General features: G+C 37.4%; 1 protein-coding gene across 1 annotated transcript; it reads right to left on the bottom strand.

The window, feature by feature from the left end:
• Positions 1 to 45: 45 nt before the first annotated feature.
• LOC140044491 (sperm axonemal maintenance protein CFAP97D1-like) lies at positions 46 to 16,216 on the bottom strand. Its single transcript, XM_072089020.1, has 5 exons — positions 16,004 to 16,216; positions 15,518 to 15,707; positions 1,707 to 1,830; positions 643 to 774; positions 46 to 179 (listed from the first exon to the last, which is right to left on the bottom strand). Exons 1-5 carry the CDS (start codon positions 16,206 to 16,208, stop codon positions 135 to 137), a joined length of 696 nt encoding a protein of 231 aa, XP_071945121.1. The 5' UTR covers positions 16,209 to 16,216; the 3' UTR covers positions 46 to 134.
• Between the last annotated feature and the right edge of the window lie 23 nt (positions 16,217 to 16,239).

Here is a 16,239-nt window from a genome sequence, read left to right on the forward strand (position 1 = left end):
ATTGGTTTTTAAATAAAGAAAAAAAACAGAAAAACGGTTGTCTTTGAATCAGCATTTAATTTTTGGATATATGATTGATATACAATTATTTATGTGAATTTCTAGTAAAATGATTTAAATATTAATGTGCTCTTTTACATACTTTCGATGATAGATCTGCTTCGTACAACTGATTGGTTCTGTAAGAAAAAAACAAACAACTTATAACTTTTCTAAATTGTCTAAAGTTGTTAATGTTTCGCACGTTACCTAAAGTTTTCTAAAGTCCGCAAGTTTTCTAAAGTTTCCCAAGTTTTCGGAAGTTTTCCAAGTTTTCTAATGTCTCCCAAGTTTTCTAAAGTCTCATGTTTTCTGAAGTCTCCCAAGTTTTCTAAAGTCTCCCAATTCTTTTTTAAAGTTGGAAAAGTTTTATAAAATAATCCTATTGTTTTCCATAAAGTTTCAGAAGTTTTCTAAAATAATGAATCTCGTACACAAATTCTGAAAATATCCCAAGATCCACGAGATTCGCACACAATCTGGAAGTCCCAAAAGGCCCGTTATAAATTAAACAACAAGCTTCTTTAGTGATATTCCAACATTTTTATGAATTAAATCGAGATACTGTATATGATTTGTATGATAAATTTTTCTATTACATACCTGCATTTGGTTGGCTGATATAATGCTCTTGTTATTCATACGATCTACGGAACTATCGTTAGTTTTCCACGGCATATAGACGGTATACGATTGCGGATACTTTGCTATGTTTGCCATGTACTTTTTGTTTAACTGTAAATCAACAGAGATGCATTAACCACTATGATTTACTATAATGACATTAAACAGTTTTCGAAATAGTACGCACTGACAATTATCATAAGTTTCTAAAAAATGAAAATTGTATAAGAACTATAAGTTGCATACTCGCGCGCGCACAATACATTATTTAAAGTTTGGTTTGTGTCTGAGATCACAATAGCAAGGGATTCGAAACTAGTATGATTTTCTTTTGTGTTGCACTTGCCGACAGTCTCGACGCCGTGGGCATCATTATGTCAACTTGCTGGGCTTAATCTCATTGGTTATCAGTGACTCCGTGACTTTGCGCCCGCGCAGTTTTATTAGTAGAAAATCAGTGATCCACAAAGAAAGTTTGCGAGAGAATCTCGCGGCGAATACGCCGATTAATGCACATGAATCCCTGTTAATAATACTTGTCTCAGTTAGTGTTGAGGACCCCAAGAGCACACGGGCGCTGGAAATATGATGGAATATATTAAAATAAAATAAATTGTAGAATGCAATAAATGACGCACACGCGTGCGACTCAAGAGTGGTAATGACAAATTAAAAGCGATAATTCCAATGATCCATCGCTTGCGGCCGGCAGTCCATACGTTGCGACCCAATGAATAGTGACACAAACCCTCTCAAAACGTACAGTGTTACTACACACACAACTTTTATAATAATGGTTGATAAAACAATAAAGTTTTTTTTTTTTTTTTTTTATTCAGTTGTCAACCAACAGCGATGAAACCGCCACTAACAGGTTGAATAATAAATTGTAAACAATTAGAAACAATTAAGTTCATTGTGTATTGTTACGTCATCGTTGCTGCAAACAATCAACCATCAAACATTCCATTTGTTTCAAACATTATGTACAATTTTGTCTGTGCGTGTTTTGTCAACATTAACAAAAAGATACCAATGCTTACCTCCCATTCGTGTTCCCATTTTAGATGGCTATAGTGTGCCTCTTTAGAGAAGATCCGCTTCAGTATAGCTTGATTTTCGTGAGTGACCCGCAGTAATTCTCGCTGACGCTTCGTTTTATTCAAACTTTAAAAAGAGATACTGGACATGAAATAATGACACGCAACTTCGACGAAATAATAAGAATGAATAAAAGCGTGTTATTGTTACGGATCGCATTCTACTCGTGAAAGCTATCTCACGACTGCACCTGGTTATTTACATACTTAGTGACGTCATTTCATAATAAATGATAAATCACGTATTGGATGAGGTTGTGGCAATTAAAATAAGGATATTATTATTATTAAAATATGATTCAAATTGTTAAAAAATAAGCTTTAAAGATGAATCATGAATAAATGTGTGAACACAAAAAAAAATATGAAAAAAAAAAACTATTTAACATAGCGAAATTGATCGTTAAAAAAAAGAATTGTGTTTGGCCATATCGTTCGGGCTACCAATCGCATTCTATTCATGACCGCTTTCCCGTTACTACTCCACGTGGGAACTTTTGCGTTTTTCGAGTTACTCTCAGGAACTATAATATGTATTGGCATATTGATGAAGTTTTTTTTATTAAGATTTTGTTTTGAAAATGCTACTTTAAAATGTAAAAAGAATGAAATAAAAGACAACAATAGTTCTTTTGAAAATTGAGGCATTTGCCTATTTGAAGTAAAAAAAAATAAAAAAATAAAAGAATTGTGTTTGACCATATCGTTCGGGCTACCGATCGCATTCTACTCATGACCGCTTTCCCGTTAATACTCCACGTGGGAACTTTTGCTTGCTGTGTTGCCACCCTGGGCCAGTACGTTCCTCCTTAGTCAACCTGGTTGTCCATGCCTCCACTTGGCCAACCATATCGACGCCGAGTTTAACGTGGACGTTCAATCGACATAGAACAACGACCGACACGATTCCCGAACTCATGCCATCCAACAATCCCGGCTTCCCGAGTCACTGGATTACAGACGCACGCCACAACGCCCAGCCGACAGAAACCAATTAATTAAGCACCTCGTTATTTACATACTGAATTTACATACTGAGTGACGTCATACACGTCATCGAATTATCGAAAGGTCACTGGGTCGATTCGTTTGATTTTACGCTCAGCGCTGATGTATATTGAGATAGCTTTGTATAAAGAATTTTCTGCAAACATGGCTGCAATAAAAATAATGAAATAACATATGTATTTAGGCCTACTAGTAAAGTTAAAATAAAAAAAAACGGCACTAGATCGAGTTGTTACTTTTACGCTCAGGGACTATAATATGTATTGGTATATTGATAACGTTTTTCTATTAAGAATTTTTTTTGAAAATTCTACTTTAAAATGTAAAAATAATGAAATAAAAGACAATAATACTTAATAGTTCTTTTAAGATTGAGGGACGGGGCCTATTTCAAGTTCGTCCAAAAAAAAAAAAAAAAGAAAAAAAGAATTGTGTTTGGCCATATCGTTCGGGCTACCGATCGAATTCTACTCATGACCGCTTTCCCGTTACTACTCCGCGTGGGAACTTTTGCTTGCTGTGTTGCCACCCTGGGCCAGTACGTTCCTCCTTAGTCAACCTGGTTGTCCATGCCTCCACTTAGCCAACCATATCGACGCCAAGTTGTTTAACGTGGACGTTCAATCGACATAGAACAACGACCGACACGATTCCCGAACTCATGCCATCCAACAATCCCGGCTTCCAGAGTCACTGGATTACAGACGCACGCCACAACGCCCAGCCGACAGAAACCAATTAATTAAGCGCCTCGTTATTTACATACTGAATTTACATACTGAGTGACGTCATTATTCACGTCATCGAAATATTTAAACGTCACTAGATCGAATCATTTACTTTGACGCTCAACGCCGACGTATATTAAGGAGGGTTTTCTATAAAAAAATTTCTAAAAATGGTTGCATTAAAAATAACGAAATAACATATGTATTTGCTACTAAAGTTAAAATAAAAAACGTCACTATATCGAGTTGCTGCTTTTACGCTCAGGGACTATAATATGTATTGGCATATTGATGAAGTTTTTTTATTAAGATTTTGTTTTGAAAATGCTACTTTAAAATGTAAAAAGAATGAAATAAAAGACAAGAATAGTTCTTTTGAAAATTGAGGCATTTGCCTATTTGAAGTAAAAAAAAAAGAAAAAATAAAAGAATTGTGTTTGGCCATATCGTTCGGGCTACCGATCGTATTCTACGAATGACCGCTTTCCCGTTACTACTCCACGTGGGAACTTTTGCTTGCTGTGTTGCCACCCTGGGCCAGTACGTTCCTCCTTAGTCAACCTGGTTGTCCATGCCTCCACTTGGCCAACCATATCGACGCCGAGTTTAACGTGGACGTTCAATCGACATAGAACAACGACCGACACGATTCCCGAACTCATGCCATCCAACAATCCCGGCTTCCAGAGTCACTGGATTACAGACGCACGCCACAACGCCCAGCCGACAGAAACCAATTAATTAAGCACCTCGTTATTTACATACTGAGTAACGTCATACACGTCATCGAATTATCGAAATGTCACTGGGTCGATTCGTTTGATTTTACGCTCAGCGCCGATGTATATTGAGATAGCTTTGTATAAAGAATTTTCTGCAAACATGGCTGCAATAAAAATAATGAAATAACATATGTATTTAGGCCTACTAGTAAAGTTAAAATTTAAAAAAATGTCACTAGATCGAGTTGTTACTTTTACGCTCAGGGACTATAATATGTATTGGTATATTGATAACGTTTTTCTATTAAGAATTTTTTTGGAAAATTCTACTTTAAAATGTAAAAATAATGAAATAAAAGACAATAATACTTAATAGTTCTTTTAAGATTGAGGGACGGGCCTATTTCAAGTTCGTCCAAAAAAAAAAAAAAGAAGAAAAAAAGAATTGTGTTTGGCCATATCGTTCGGGCTACCGATCGCATTCTACTCATGACCGCTTTCCCGTTACTACTCCACGTGGGAACTTTTGCTTGCTGTGTTGCCACCCTGGGCCAGTACGTTCCTCCTTAGTCAACCTGGTTGTCCATGCCTCCACTTGGCCAACCATATCGACGCCGAGTTGTTTAACGTGGACGTTCAATCGACATAGAACAACGACCGACACGATTCCCGAACTCATGTCATCCAACAATCCCGGCTTCCGGAGTCACTGGATTACAGACGCACGCCACAACGCCCAGCCGACAGAAACCAATTAATTAAGCACCTCGTTATTTACATAGTGAATTTACATACTGAGTGACGTCATTATTCACGTCATCGAAATATTTAAACGTCACTAGATCGAATCATTTACTTTGACGCTCAACGCCGAGGTATATTAAGGAGGTTTTTCTATAAAGAATTTTCTACAAATGGATGCAATAAAAATAATGAAATAACATATGTATTTGCTACTAAAGTTAAAATAAAAAAAGTCACTATATCGAGTTGTTGCTTTTACGCTCAGGGACATATGTATTAGCATATTGATGAAGTTTTTTTTTATTAAGATTTTGTTTTGAAAATGCTACTTTAAAATGTAAAAAGAATGAAATAAAAGACAATATTAGTTCTTTTGAAAATTGAGGCATTTGCCTATTTGAAGTAAAAAAAAAATAATAAAAAAAAAATTGTGTTTGACCATATCGTTCGGGATACCGTTCGCATTCTACTCATGACCGCTTTCCCGTTACTACTCCACGTGGGAACTTTTGCTTGCTGTGTTGCCACCCTGGGCCAGTACGTTCCTCCTTAGTCAACCTGGTTGTCCATGCCTCCACTTGGCCAACCATATCGACGCCGAGTTTAACGTGGACGTTCAATCGATATACAACAACGACCGACACGATTCCCGAACTCATGCCATCCGACAATCCCGGCTTCCAGAGTCACTGGATTACAGACGCACGCCACAACGCCCAGCCGACAGAAACCAATTAATTTAGCGCCTCGTTATTTACATACTGAATTCACATACTGAATGACGTCATTATTCACGTCATCGAAATATTTAAACGTCACTATAAGATCGAGTCATTTACTTTGACGCTCAACGCCGAGGTATATTAAGGAGGTTTTTCTATAAAGAATTTTCTACAAATGGATGCAATAAAAATAATGAAATAACATATGTATTTGCTTCTAAAGTTAAAATAAAAAACGTCACTATATCGAGTTGTTGCTTTCACGCTCAGGGACTATAATATGTATTGGCATATTGATGAAGTTTTTTTTATTAAGATTTTGTTTTGAAAATGCTACTTTAAAATGTAAAAAGAATGAAATAAAAGACAAGAATAGTTCTTTTGAAAATTGAGGCATTTGCCTATTTGAAGTAAAAAAAAAAAAAATAAATAAAGAATTGTGTTTGACCATATCATTCGGGCTACTCCACGTGGGAAGTTTTGCTTGCTGTGTTGCCACCCTGGGCCAGTACGTTCCTCCTTAGTCAACCTGGTTGTCCATGCCTCCACTTGGCCAACCATATCGACGCCGAGTTTAACGTGGACGTTCAATCGATATACAACAACGACCGACACGATACCCAAACTCATGCCATCCAACAATCCCGGCTTCCAGAGTCACTGGATTACAGACGCACGCCACAACGCCCAGCCGACAGAAACCAATTAATTAAGCGCCTCGTTATTTACATACTGAATTTACATACTGAGTGACGTCATTATTCACGTCATCGAAATATTTAAACGTCACTAGATCGAGTCATTTACTTTGACTCTCAACGCCGAAGTATATAAGGAGGTTTTTCTATAATGAATTTTCTAAAAATGGCTGCATTAAAAATAATGAAATAACATATGTATTTGCTTCTAAAGTTAAAATAAAAAACGTCACTATATCGAGTTGTTGCTTTTACGCTCAGGGACTATAATATGTATTGGCATATTGATGAAGTTTTTTTTTTATTAAGATTTTGTTTTGAAAATGCTACTTTAAAATGTAAAAATAATGAAATAAAAGACAACAATAGTTCTTTTGAAAATTGAGGCATTTGCCTATTTGAAGTAAAAAAAAAATAAGAAAAAAAAAGAATTGTGTTTGGCCATATCGTTCGGGATACCGATCGCATTCTACTCATGACCGCTTTCCCGTTACTACTCCACGTGGGAACTTTTGCTTGCTGTGTTGCCTCCCTGGGCCAGTACGTTCCTCCTTAGTCAACCTGGTTGTCCATGCCTCCACTTGGCCAACCATATCGACGCCGAGTTTAACGTGGACGTTCAATCGACATAGAACAACGACCGACACGATTCCCGAACTCATGCCATCCAACAATCCCGGCTTCCAGAGTCACTGGATTACAGACGCACGCCACAACGCCCAGCCGACAGAAACCAATTAATTAAGCGCCTCGTTATTTACATACTGAATTTACATACTGAGTGACGTCATACACGTCATCGAATTATCGAAATGTCACTGGGTCGATTCGTTTGATTTTACGCTCAGCGCCGATGTATATTGAGATAGCTTTGTATAAAGAATTTTCTGCAAACATGGCTGCAATAAAAATAATGAAATAACATATGTATTTAGGCCTACTAGTAAAGTTAAAATAAAAAAAACGTCACTAGATCGACTTGTTACTTTTATGCTCAGGGACTATAATATGTAGTGGTATATTGATAACGTTTTTCTATTAAGAATTTTTTTGGAAAATTCTACTTTAAAATGTAAAAATAATGAAATAAAAGACAATAATACTTAATAGTTCTTTTAAGATTGAGAGACGGGGCCTATTTCAAGTTCGTCCAAAAAAAAAAAGAAGAAAAAAAGAATTGTGTTTGGCCATATCGTTCGGGCTACCGATCGCATTCTACTCATGACCGCTTTCCCGTTACTACTCCACGTGGGAACTTTTGCTTGCTGTGTTGCCACCCTGGGCAAGTACGTTCCTCCTTAGTCAACCTGGTTGTCCATGCCTCCACTTAGCCAACCATATCGACGCCGAGTTGTTTAACGTGGACGTTCAATCGACATAGAACATCGACCGACACGATTCCCGAACTCATGTCATCCAACAATCCCGGCTTCCAGAGTCACTGGATTACAGACGCACGCCACAACGCCCAGCCGACAGAAACCAATTAATTAAGCGCCTCGTTATTTACATACTGAATTTACATACTGAGTGACGTCATTATTCACGTCATCGAAATATTTAAACGTCACTATAAGATCGAGTCATTTACTTTGACGCTCAACGCCGAGGTATATTAAGGAGGTTTTTCTATAAAGAATTTTCTACAAATGGATGCAATAAAAATAATGAAATAACATATGTATTTGCTACTAAAGTTAAAATAAAAAACGTCACTATATCGAGTTGTTGCTTTTACGCCCAGGGACTATAATATGTATTAGCATATTGATGAAGTTTTTTTTTATTAAGATTTTGTTTTGAAAATTCTACTTTAAAATGTAAAAAGAATGAAATAAAAGACAATATTAGTTCTTTTGAAAATTGAGGCATTTGCCTATTTGAAGTAAAAAAAAAATAATAAAAAAAAGAATTGTGTTTGGCCATATCGTTCGGGATACCGTTCGCATTCTACTCATGACCGCTTTCCCGTTACTACTCCACGTGGGAACTTTTGCTTGCTGTGTTGCCACCCTGGGCCAGTACGTTCCTCCTTAGTCAACCTGGTTGTCCATGCCTCCACTTGGCCAACCATATCGACGCCGAGTTTAACGTGGACGTTCAATCGATATACAACAACGACCGACACGATACCCAAACTCATGCCATCCGACAATCCCGGCTTCCAGAGTCACTGGATTACAGACGCACGCCACAACGCCCAGCCGACAGAAACCAATTAATTTAGCGCCTCGTTATTTACATACTGAATTCACATACTGAATGACGTCATTATTCACGTCATCGAAATATTTAAACGTCACTATAAGATCGAGTCATTTACTTTGACGCTCAACGCCGAGGTATATTAAGGAGGTTTTTCTATAAAGAATTTTCTACAAATGGATGCAATAAAAATAATGAAATAACATATGTATTTGCTTCTAAAGTTAAAATAAAAAAACGTCACTATATCGAGTTGTTGCTTTCACGCTCAGGGACTATAATTTATGTATTGGCATATTGATGAAGTTTTTTTTATTAAGATTTTGTTTTGAAAATTCTACTTTAAAATGTAAAAATAATGAAATAAAAGACAATAATACTTAATAGTTCTTTTAAGATTGAGGGACGGGCCTATTTCAAGTTCGTCCAAAAAAAAAAAGAAGAAAAAAAGAATTGTGTTTGGCCATATCGTTCGGGCTACCGATCGCATTCTACTCATGACCGCTTTCCCGTTACTACTCCGCGTGGGAACTTTTGCTTGCTGTGTTGCCACCCTGGGCCAGTACGTTCCTCCTTAGTCAACCTGGTTGTCCATGCCTCCACTTGGCCAACCATATCGACGCCGAGTTGTTTAACGTGGACGTTCAATCGACATAGAACAACGACCGACACGATTCCCGAACTCATGCCATCCAACAATCCCGGCTTCCAGAGTCACTGGATTACAGACGCACGCCACAACGCCCAGCCGACAGAAACCAATTAATTAAGCGCCTCGTTATTTACATACTGAATTTACATACTGAGTGACGTCATTATTCACGTCATCGAAATATTTAAACGTCACTAGATCGAGTCATTTACTTTGACTCTCAACGCCGAGGTATATAAGGAGGTTTTTCTATAAAGAATTTTCTAAAAATGGTTGCATTAAAAATAATGAAATAACATATGTATTTGCTACTAAAGTTAAAATAAAAAACGTCACTATATCGAGTTGTTGCTTATTACGCTCAGGGACTATAATATGTATTAGCATATTGATGAAGTTTTTTTTATTAAGATTTTGTTTTGAAAATGCTACTTTAAAATGTAAAAAGAATGAAATAAAAGACAACAATAGTTCTTTTGAAAATTGAGGCATTTGCCTATTTGAAGTAAAAAAAAATAAGAAAAAAAAAGAATTGTGTTTGGCCATATCGTTCGGGATACCGATCGCATTCTACTCATGACCGCTTTCCCGTTACTACTCCACGTGGGAACTTTTGCTTGCTGTGTTGCCACCCTGGGCCAGTACGTTCCTCCTTAGTCAACCTGGTTGTCCATGCCTCCACTTGGCCAACCATATCGACGCCGAGTTTAACGTGGACGTTCAATCGACATAGAACAACGACCGACACGATTCTCGAACTCATGCCATCCAACAATCCCGGCTTCCAGAGTCACTGGATTACAGACGAACGCCACAACGCCCAGCCGACAGAAACCAATTAATTAAGCACCTCGTTATTTACATAGTGAATTTACATACTGAGTGATGTCATACACGTCATCGAATTATCGAAACGTCACTGGGTCGATTCGTTTGATTTTACGCTCAGCGCCGATGTATATTGAGATAGCTTTGTATAAAGAATTTTCTGCAAACATGGCTGCAATAAAAATAATGAAATAACATATGTATTTAGGCCTACTACTAAAGTTAAAATAAAAAAAAAACGTCACTAGATCGAGTTGTTACTTTTACGCTCAGGGACTATAATATGTATTGGTATATTGATAACGTTTTTCTATTAAGAATTTTTTTTGAAAATTCTACTTTAAAATGTAAAAATAATGAAATAAAAGACAATAATACTTAATAGTTCTTTTAAGATTGAGGGACGGGGCCTATTTCAAGTTCGTCCAAAAAAAAAGAAGAATTGTGTTTGGCCATATCGTTCGGGCTACCGATCGCATTCTACTTATGACCGCTTTCCCGTTACTACTCCGCGTAGGAACTTTTGCTTGCTGTGTTGCCACCCTGGGCCAGTACGTTCCTCCTTAGTCAACCTGGTTGTCCATGCCTCCACTTGGCCAACCATATCGACGCCGAGTTGTTTAACGTGGACGTTCAATCGACATAGAACAACGACCGACACGATTCCCGAACTCATGCCATCCAACAATCCCGGCTTCCAGAGTCACTGGATTACAGACGCACGCCACAACGCCCAGCCGACAGAAACCAATTAATTAAGCGCCTCGTTATTTACATACTGAATTTACATACTGAGTGACGTCATTATTCACGTCATCGAAATATTTAAACGTCACTAGATCGAGTCATTTACTTTGACTCTCAACGCCGAGGTATATAAGGAGGTTTTTCTATAAAGAATTTTCTAAAAATGGCTGCATTAAAAATAATGAAAAAACATATGTATTTGCTACTAATGTTAAAATAAAAAACGTCACTATATCCAGTTGTTGCTTTTACGCTCAGGGACTATAATATGTATTAGCATATTGATGAAGTTTTTTTTATTAAGATTTTGTTTTGAAAATGCTACTTTAAAATGTAAAAAGAATGAAATAAAAGACAACAATAGTTCTTTTGAAAATTGAGGCATTTGCCTATTTGAAGTAAAAAAAAAATAAAAAATAAAAGAATTGTGTTTGACCATATCGTTCGGGCTACCGATCGCATTCTACTCATGACCGCTTTCCCGTTAATACTCCACGTGGGAACTTTTGCTTGCTGTGTTGCCACCCTGGGCCAGTACGTTCCTCCTTAGTCAACCTGGTTGTCCATGCCTCCACTTGGCCAACCATATCGACGCCGAGTTTAACGTGGACGTTCAATCGACATAGAACAACGACCGACACGATTCCCGAACTCATGCCATCCAACAATCCCGGCTTCCAGAGTCACTGGATTACAGACGCACGCCACAACGCCCAGCCGACAGAAACCAATTAATTAAGCGCCTCGTTATTTACATACTGAATTTACATACTGAGTGACGTCATACACGTCATCGAATTAACGAAATGTCACTGGGTCGATTCGTTTGATTTTACGCTCAGCGCCGATGTATATTGAGATAGCTTTGTATAAAGAATTTTCTGCAAACATGGCTGCAATACAAATAATGAAATAACATATGAATTTAGGCCTACTAGTAAAGTTAAAATAAAAAAAACGTCACTACATCGACTTGTTACTTTTACGCTCAGGGACTATAATATGTATTGGTATATTGATAACGTTTTTCTATTAAGAATTTTTTTGGAAAATTCTACTTTAAAATGTAAAAATAATGAAATAAAAGACAATAATACTTAATAGTTCTTTTAAGATTAAGGGACGGGGCCTATTTCAAGTTCGTCCAAAAAAAAAAGAAGAAAAAAAGAATTGTGTTTGGCCATATCGTTCGGGCTACCGATCGCATTCTACTCATGACCGCTTTCCCGTTACTACTCCACGTGGGAACTTTTGCTTGCTGTGTTGCCACCCTGGGCCAGTACGTTCCTCCTTAGTCAACCTGGTTGTCCATGCCTCCACTTGGCCAACCATATCGACGCCGAGTTGTTTAACGTGGACGTTCAATCGACATAGAACAACGACCGACACGATTCCCGAACTCATGCCATCCAACAATCCCGGCTTCCAGAGTCACTGGATTACAGACGCACGCCACAACGCCCAGCCGACAGAAACCAATTAATTAAGCGCCTCGTTATTTACATACTGAATTTACATACTGAGTGACGTCATTATTCACGTCATCGAAATATTTAAACGTCACTAGATCGAGTCATTTACTTTGACTCTCAACGCCGAAGTATATAAGGAGGTTTTTCTATAATGAATTTTCTAAAAATGGCTGCATTAAAAATAATGAAATAACATATGTATTTGCTACTAAAGTTAAAATAAAAAACGTCACTATATCGAGTTGTTGCTTTTACGCTCAGGGACTATAATATGTATTGGCATATTGATGAAGTTTTTTTTTTATTAAGATTTTGTTTTGAAAATGCTACTTTAAAATGTAAAAATAATGAAATAAAAGACAACAATAGTTCTTTTGAAAATTGAGGCATTTGCCTATTTGAAGTAAAAAAAAAAAATAAGAAAAAAAAAGAATTGTGTTTGGCCATATCGTTCGGGATACCGATCGCATTCTACTCATGACCGCTTTCCCGTTACTACTCCACGTGGGAACTTTTGCTTGCTGTGTTGCCACCCTCGGCCAGTACGTTCCTCCTTAGTCAACCTGGTTGTCCATGCCTCCACTTGGCCAACCATATCGACGCCGAGTTGTTTAACGTGGACGTTCAATCGACATAGAACAACGACCGACACGATTCCCGAACTCATGCCATCCAACAATCCCGGCTTCCAGAGTCACTGGATTACAGACGCACGCCACAACGCCCAGCCGACAGAAACCAATTAATTAAGCGCCTCGTTATTTACATACTGAATTTACATACTGAGTGACGTCATTATTCACGTCATCGAAATATTTAAACGTCACTAGATCGAGTCATTTACTTTGACTCTCAACGCCGAAGTATATAAGGAGGTTTTTCTATAATGAATTTTCTAAAAATGGCTGCATTAAAAATAATGAAATAACATATGTATTTGCTACTAAAGTTAAAATAAAAAACGTCACTATATCGAGTTGTTGCTTTTACGCTCAGGGACTATAATATGTATTGGCATATTGATGAAGTTTTTTTTTTATTAAGATTTTGTTTTGAAAATGCTACTTTAAAATGTAAAAATAATGAAATAAAAGACAACAATAGTTCTTTTGAAAATTGAGGCATTTGCCTATTTGAAGTAAAAAAAAAAAATAAGAAAAAAAAAGAATTGTGTTTGGCCATATCGTTCGGGATACCGATCGCATTCTACTCATGACCGCTTTCCCGTTACTACTCCACGTGGGAACTTTTGCTTGCTGTGTTGCCACCCTCGGCCAGTACGTTCCTCCTTAGTCAACCTGGTTGTCCATGCCTCCACTTGGCCAACCATATCGACGCCGAGTTTAACGTGGACGTTCAATCGACATAGAACAACGACCGACACGATTCCCGAACTCATGCCATCCAACAATCCCGGCTTCCAGAGTCACTGGATTACAGACGCACGCCACAACGCCCAGCCGACAGAAACCAATTAATTAAGCACCTCGTTATTTACATACTGAATTTACATACTGAGTGATGTCATACACGTCATCGAATTATCGAAACGTCACTTGGTCGATTCGTTTGATTTTACGCTCAGCGCCGATGTATATTGAGATAGCTTTGTAATAAAGAATTTTCTGCAAACATGGCTGCAATAAAAATAATGAAATAACATATGTATTTAGGCCTACTACTAAAGTTAAAATAAAAAAAAACGTCACTAGATCGAGTTGTTACTTTTACGCTCAGGGACTATAATATGTATTGGTATATTGATAACGTTTTTCTATTAAGAATTTTTTTTGAAAATTCTACTTTAAAATGTAAAAATAATGAAATAAAAGACAATAATACTTAATAGTTCCTTTAAGATTGAGGGACGGGGCCTATTTCAAGTTCGTCCAAAAAAAAAGAAGAATTGTGTTTGGCCATATCGTTCGGGCTACCGATCGCATTCTACTCATGACCGCTTTCCCGTTACTACTCCACGTGGGAACTTTTGCTTGCTGTGTTGCCACCCTGGGCCAGTACGTTCCTCCTCAGTCAACCTGGTTGTCCATGCCTCCACTTGGCCAACCATATTGACGCCGAGTTTAACGTGGACGTTCAATCGATATACAACAACGACCGACACGATTCCCGAACTCATGTCATCCAACAATCCCGGCTTCCAGAGTCACTGGATTACAGACGCACGCCACAACGCCCAGCCGACAGAAACCAATTAATTAAGCACCTCGTTATTTACATACTGAATTTACATACTGAGTGACGTCATTATTCACGTCATCGAAATATTTAAACGTCACTAGATCGAGTCATTTACTTTGACTCTCAACGCCGAGGTATATAAGGAGGTTTTTCTATAAAGAATTTTCTAAAAATGGTTGCATTAAAAATAATGAAATAACATATGTATTTGCTACTAAAGTTAAAATAAAAAACGTCACTATATCGAGTTGTTGCTTATTACGCTCAGGGACTATAATATGTATTAGCATATTGATGAAGTTTTTTTTATTAAGATTTTGTTTTGAAAATGCTACTTTAAAATGTAAAAAGAATGAAATAAAAGACAACAATAGTTCTTTTGAAAATTGAGGCATTTGCCTATTTGAAGTAAAAAAAAAAGAAAAAATAAAAGAATTGTGTTTGACCATATCATTCGGGCTACCGATCGCATTCTACTCATGACCGCTTTCCCGTTACTACTCCGCGTGGGAACTTTTGCTTGCTGTGTTGCCACCCTGGGCCAGTACGTTCCTCCTTAGTCAACCTGGTTGTCCATGCCTCCACTTGGCCAACCATATCGACGCCGAGTTTAACGTGGACGTTCAATCGACATAGAACAACGACCGACACGATTCCCGAACTCATGCCATCCAACAATCCCGGCTTCCAGAGTCACTGGATTACAGACGCACGCCACAACGCCCAGCCGACAGAAACCAATTAATTAAGCACCTCGTTATTTACATACTATGACGTCATCATCATACGATAGGTTTTTCTATAACAAATTAAATAAGGAACTACAATACAATATAGGCCTAGTATAATTTAGTAAAATTTAAGGCTACATAAACACTAAGGCCCGTATTAGTACATAGCCTGGTGAGTGAAAGAAAGCTCCTTCACCATCGTAATTCTTAAAGGAACTTTTTTATTTTTTATTTTAATCAATTTCTGATTTCATCCCCCAGTTACAACAATAATACCACACCCTCAATCAAGACACACCTTTTCTGTTCGTAGTCATTGTAATTGTCAACACGCCCTCTTGTTCGCATAATGTAACACATCTTTTCCAGGAGAATCCGATTATCTCGTTCAATAATTGCTGTTCGTTCCTCTTCCATTTGCAGCTTTTTTAGTTTCAAATGTAGATGCATGTATATGTGTGGGGGTCGATTGTCAATTACTGCTTGCGCTATCAAAACAATGTTATTGTTATTCTTTTTACAAATTGATTAAAGATCGATACAATTTAGAAAGTCAGTGGCTAAGAATATCTAGCCCTACCAGTAGTACTAGGTGGCCTACAACAGGTTACTTAAGCTCTGTTATGTCAAACAAGTTTGACGAAAAAACTGTGTTGTGCCCAAATATGGTAGTGATATGATGCCATAGTGTCCATATATGGGGCGCATCACATTTTTTTTTCAACATAAAGTTTGAGACAGAGTATGTAGACAGAGCTTTAAACATAAACAATACATTAATTACCATTCTGAACTTTTTGCCGATGCCTGTCGAACCGACTTTGGTCCCATCTTTGCTTGAGTAATTTGTTATTTGCCGGTGTGATGGGCTGATACGCTCGATGCATTGTTATACTATTATTGAACTGATTGTTTAATAAAAATAAGAAAATAAATAGGCCTAGGTAGACAATTGATAAACAAAATAAGTAGCAAAAGCAAGTATTCATGAATATATTGAATACACGTTGTTATTTATGT

Source organism: Antedon mediterranea, chromosome 3 (genome assembly GCF_964355755.1).
Source record: "Antedon mediterranea chromosome 3, ecAntMedi1.1, whole genome shotgun sequence".
Lineage (NCBI taxonomy): Eukaryota > Metazoa > Echinodermata > Crinoidea > Comatulida > Antedonidae > Antedon > Antedon mediterranea.

Coding starts and splice junctions, on each gene's coding strand:
- LOC140044491 (XM_072089020.1), bottom strand. CDS start 16,208: ATGAATACTTGCTTTTGCTACTTATTTTGTTTATCAATTGTCTACCTA. Junction 15,708..16,003: donor TCGGCAAAAAGTTCAGAATG/GTAATTAATGTA, acceptor TTGTTTTGATAG/CGCAAGCAGTAATTGACAAT. Junction 775..1,706: donor AATGGGAACACGAATGGGAG/GTAAGCATTGGT, acceptor GTTGATTTACAG/TTAAACAAAAAGTACATGGC.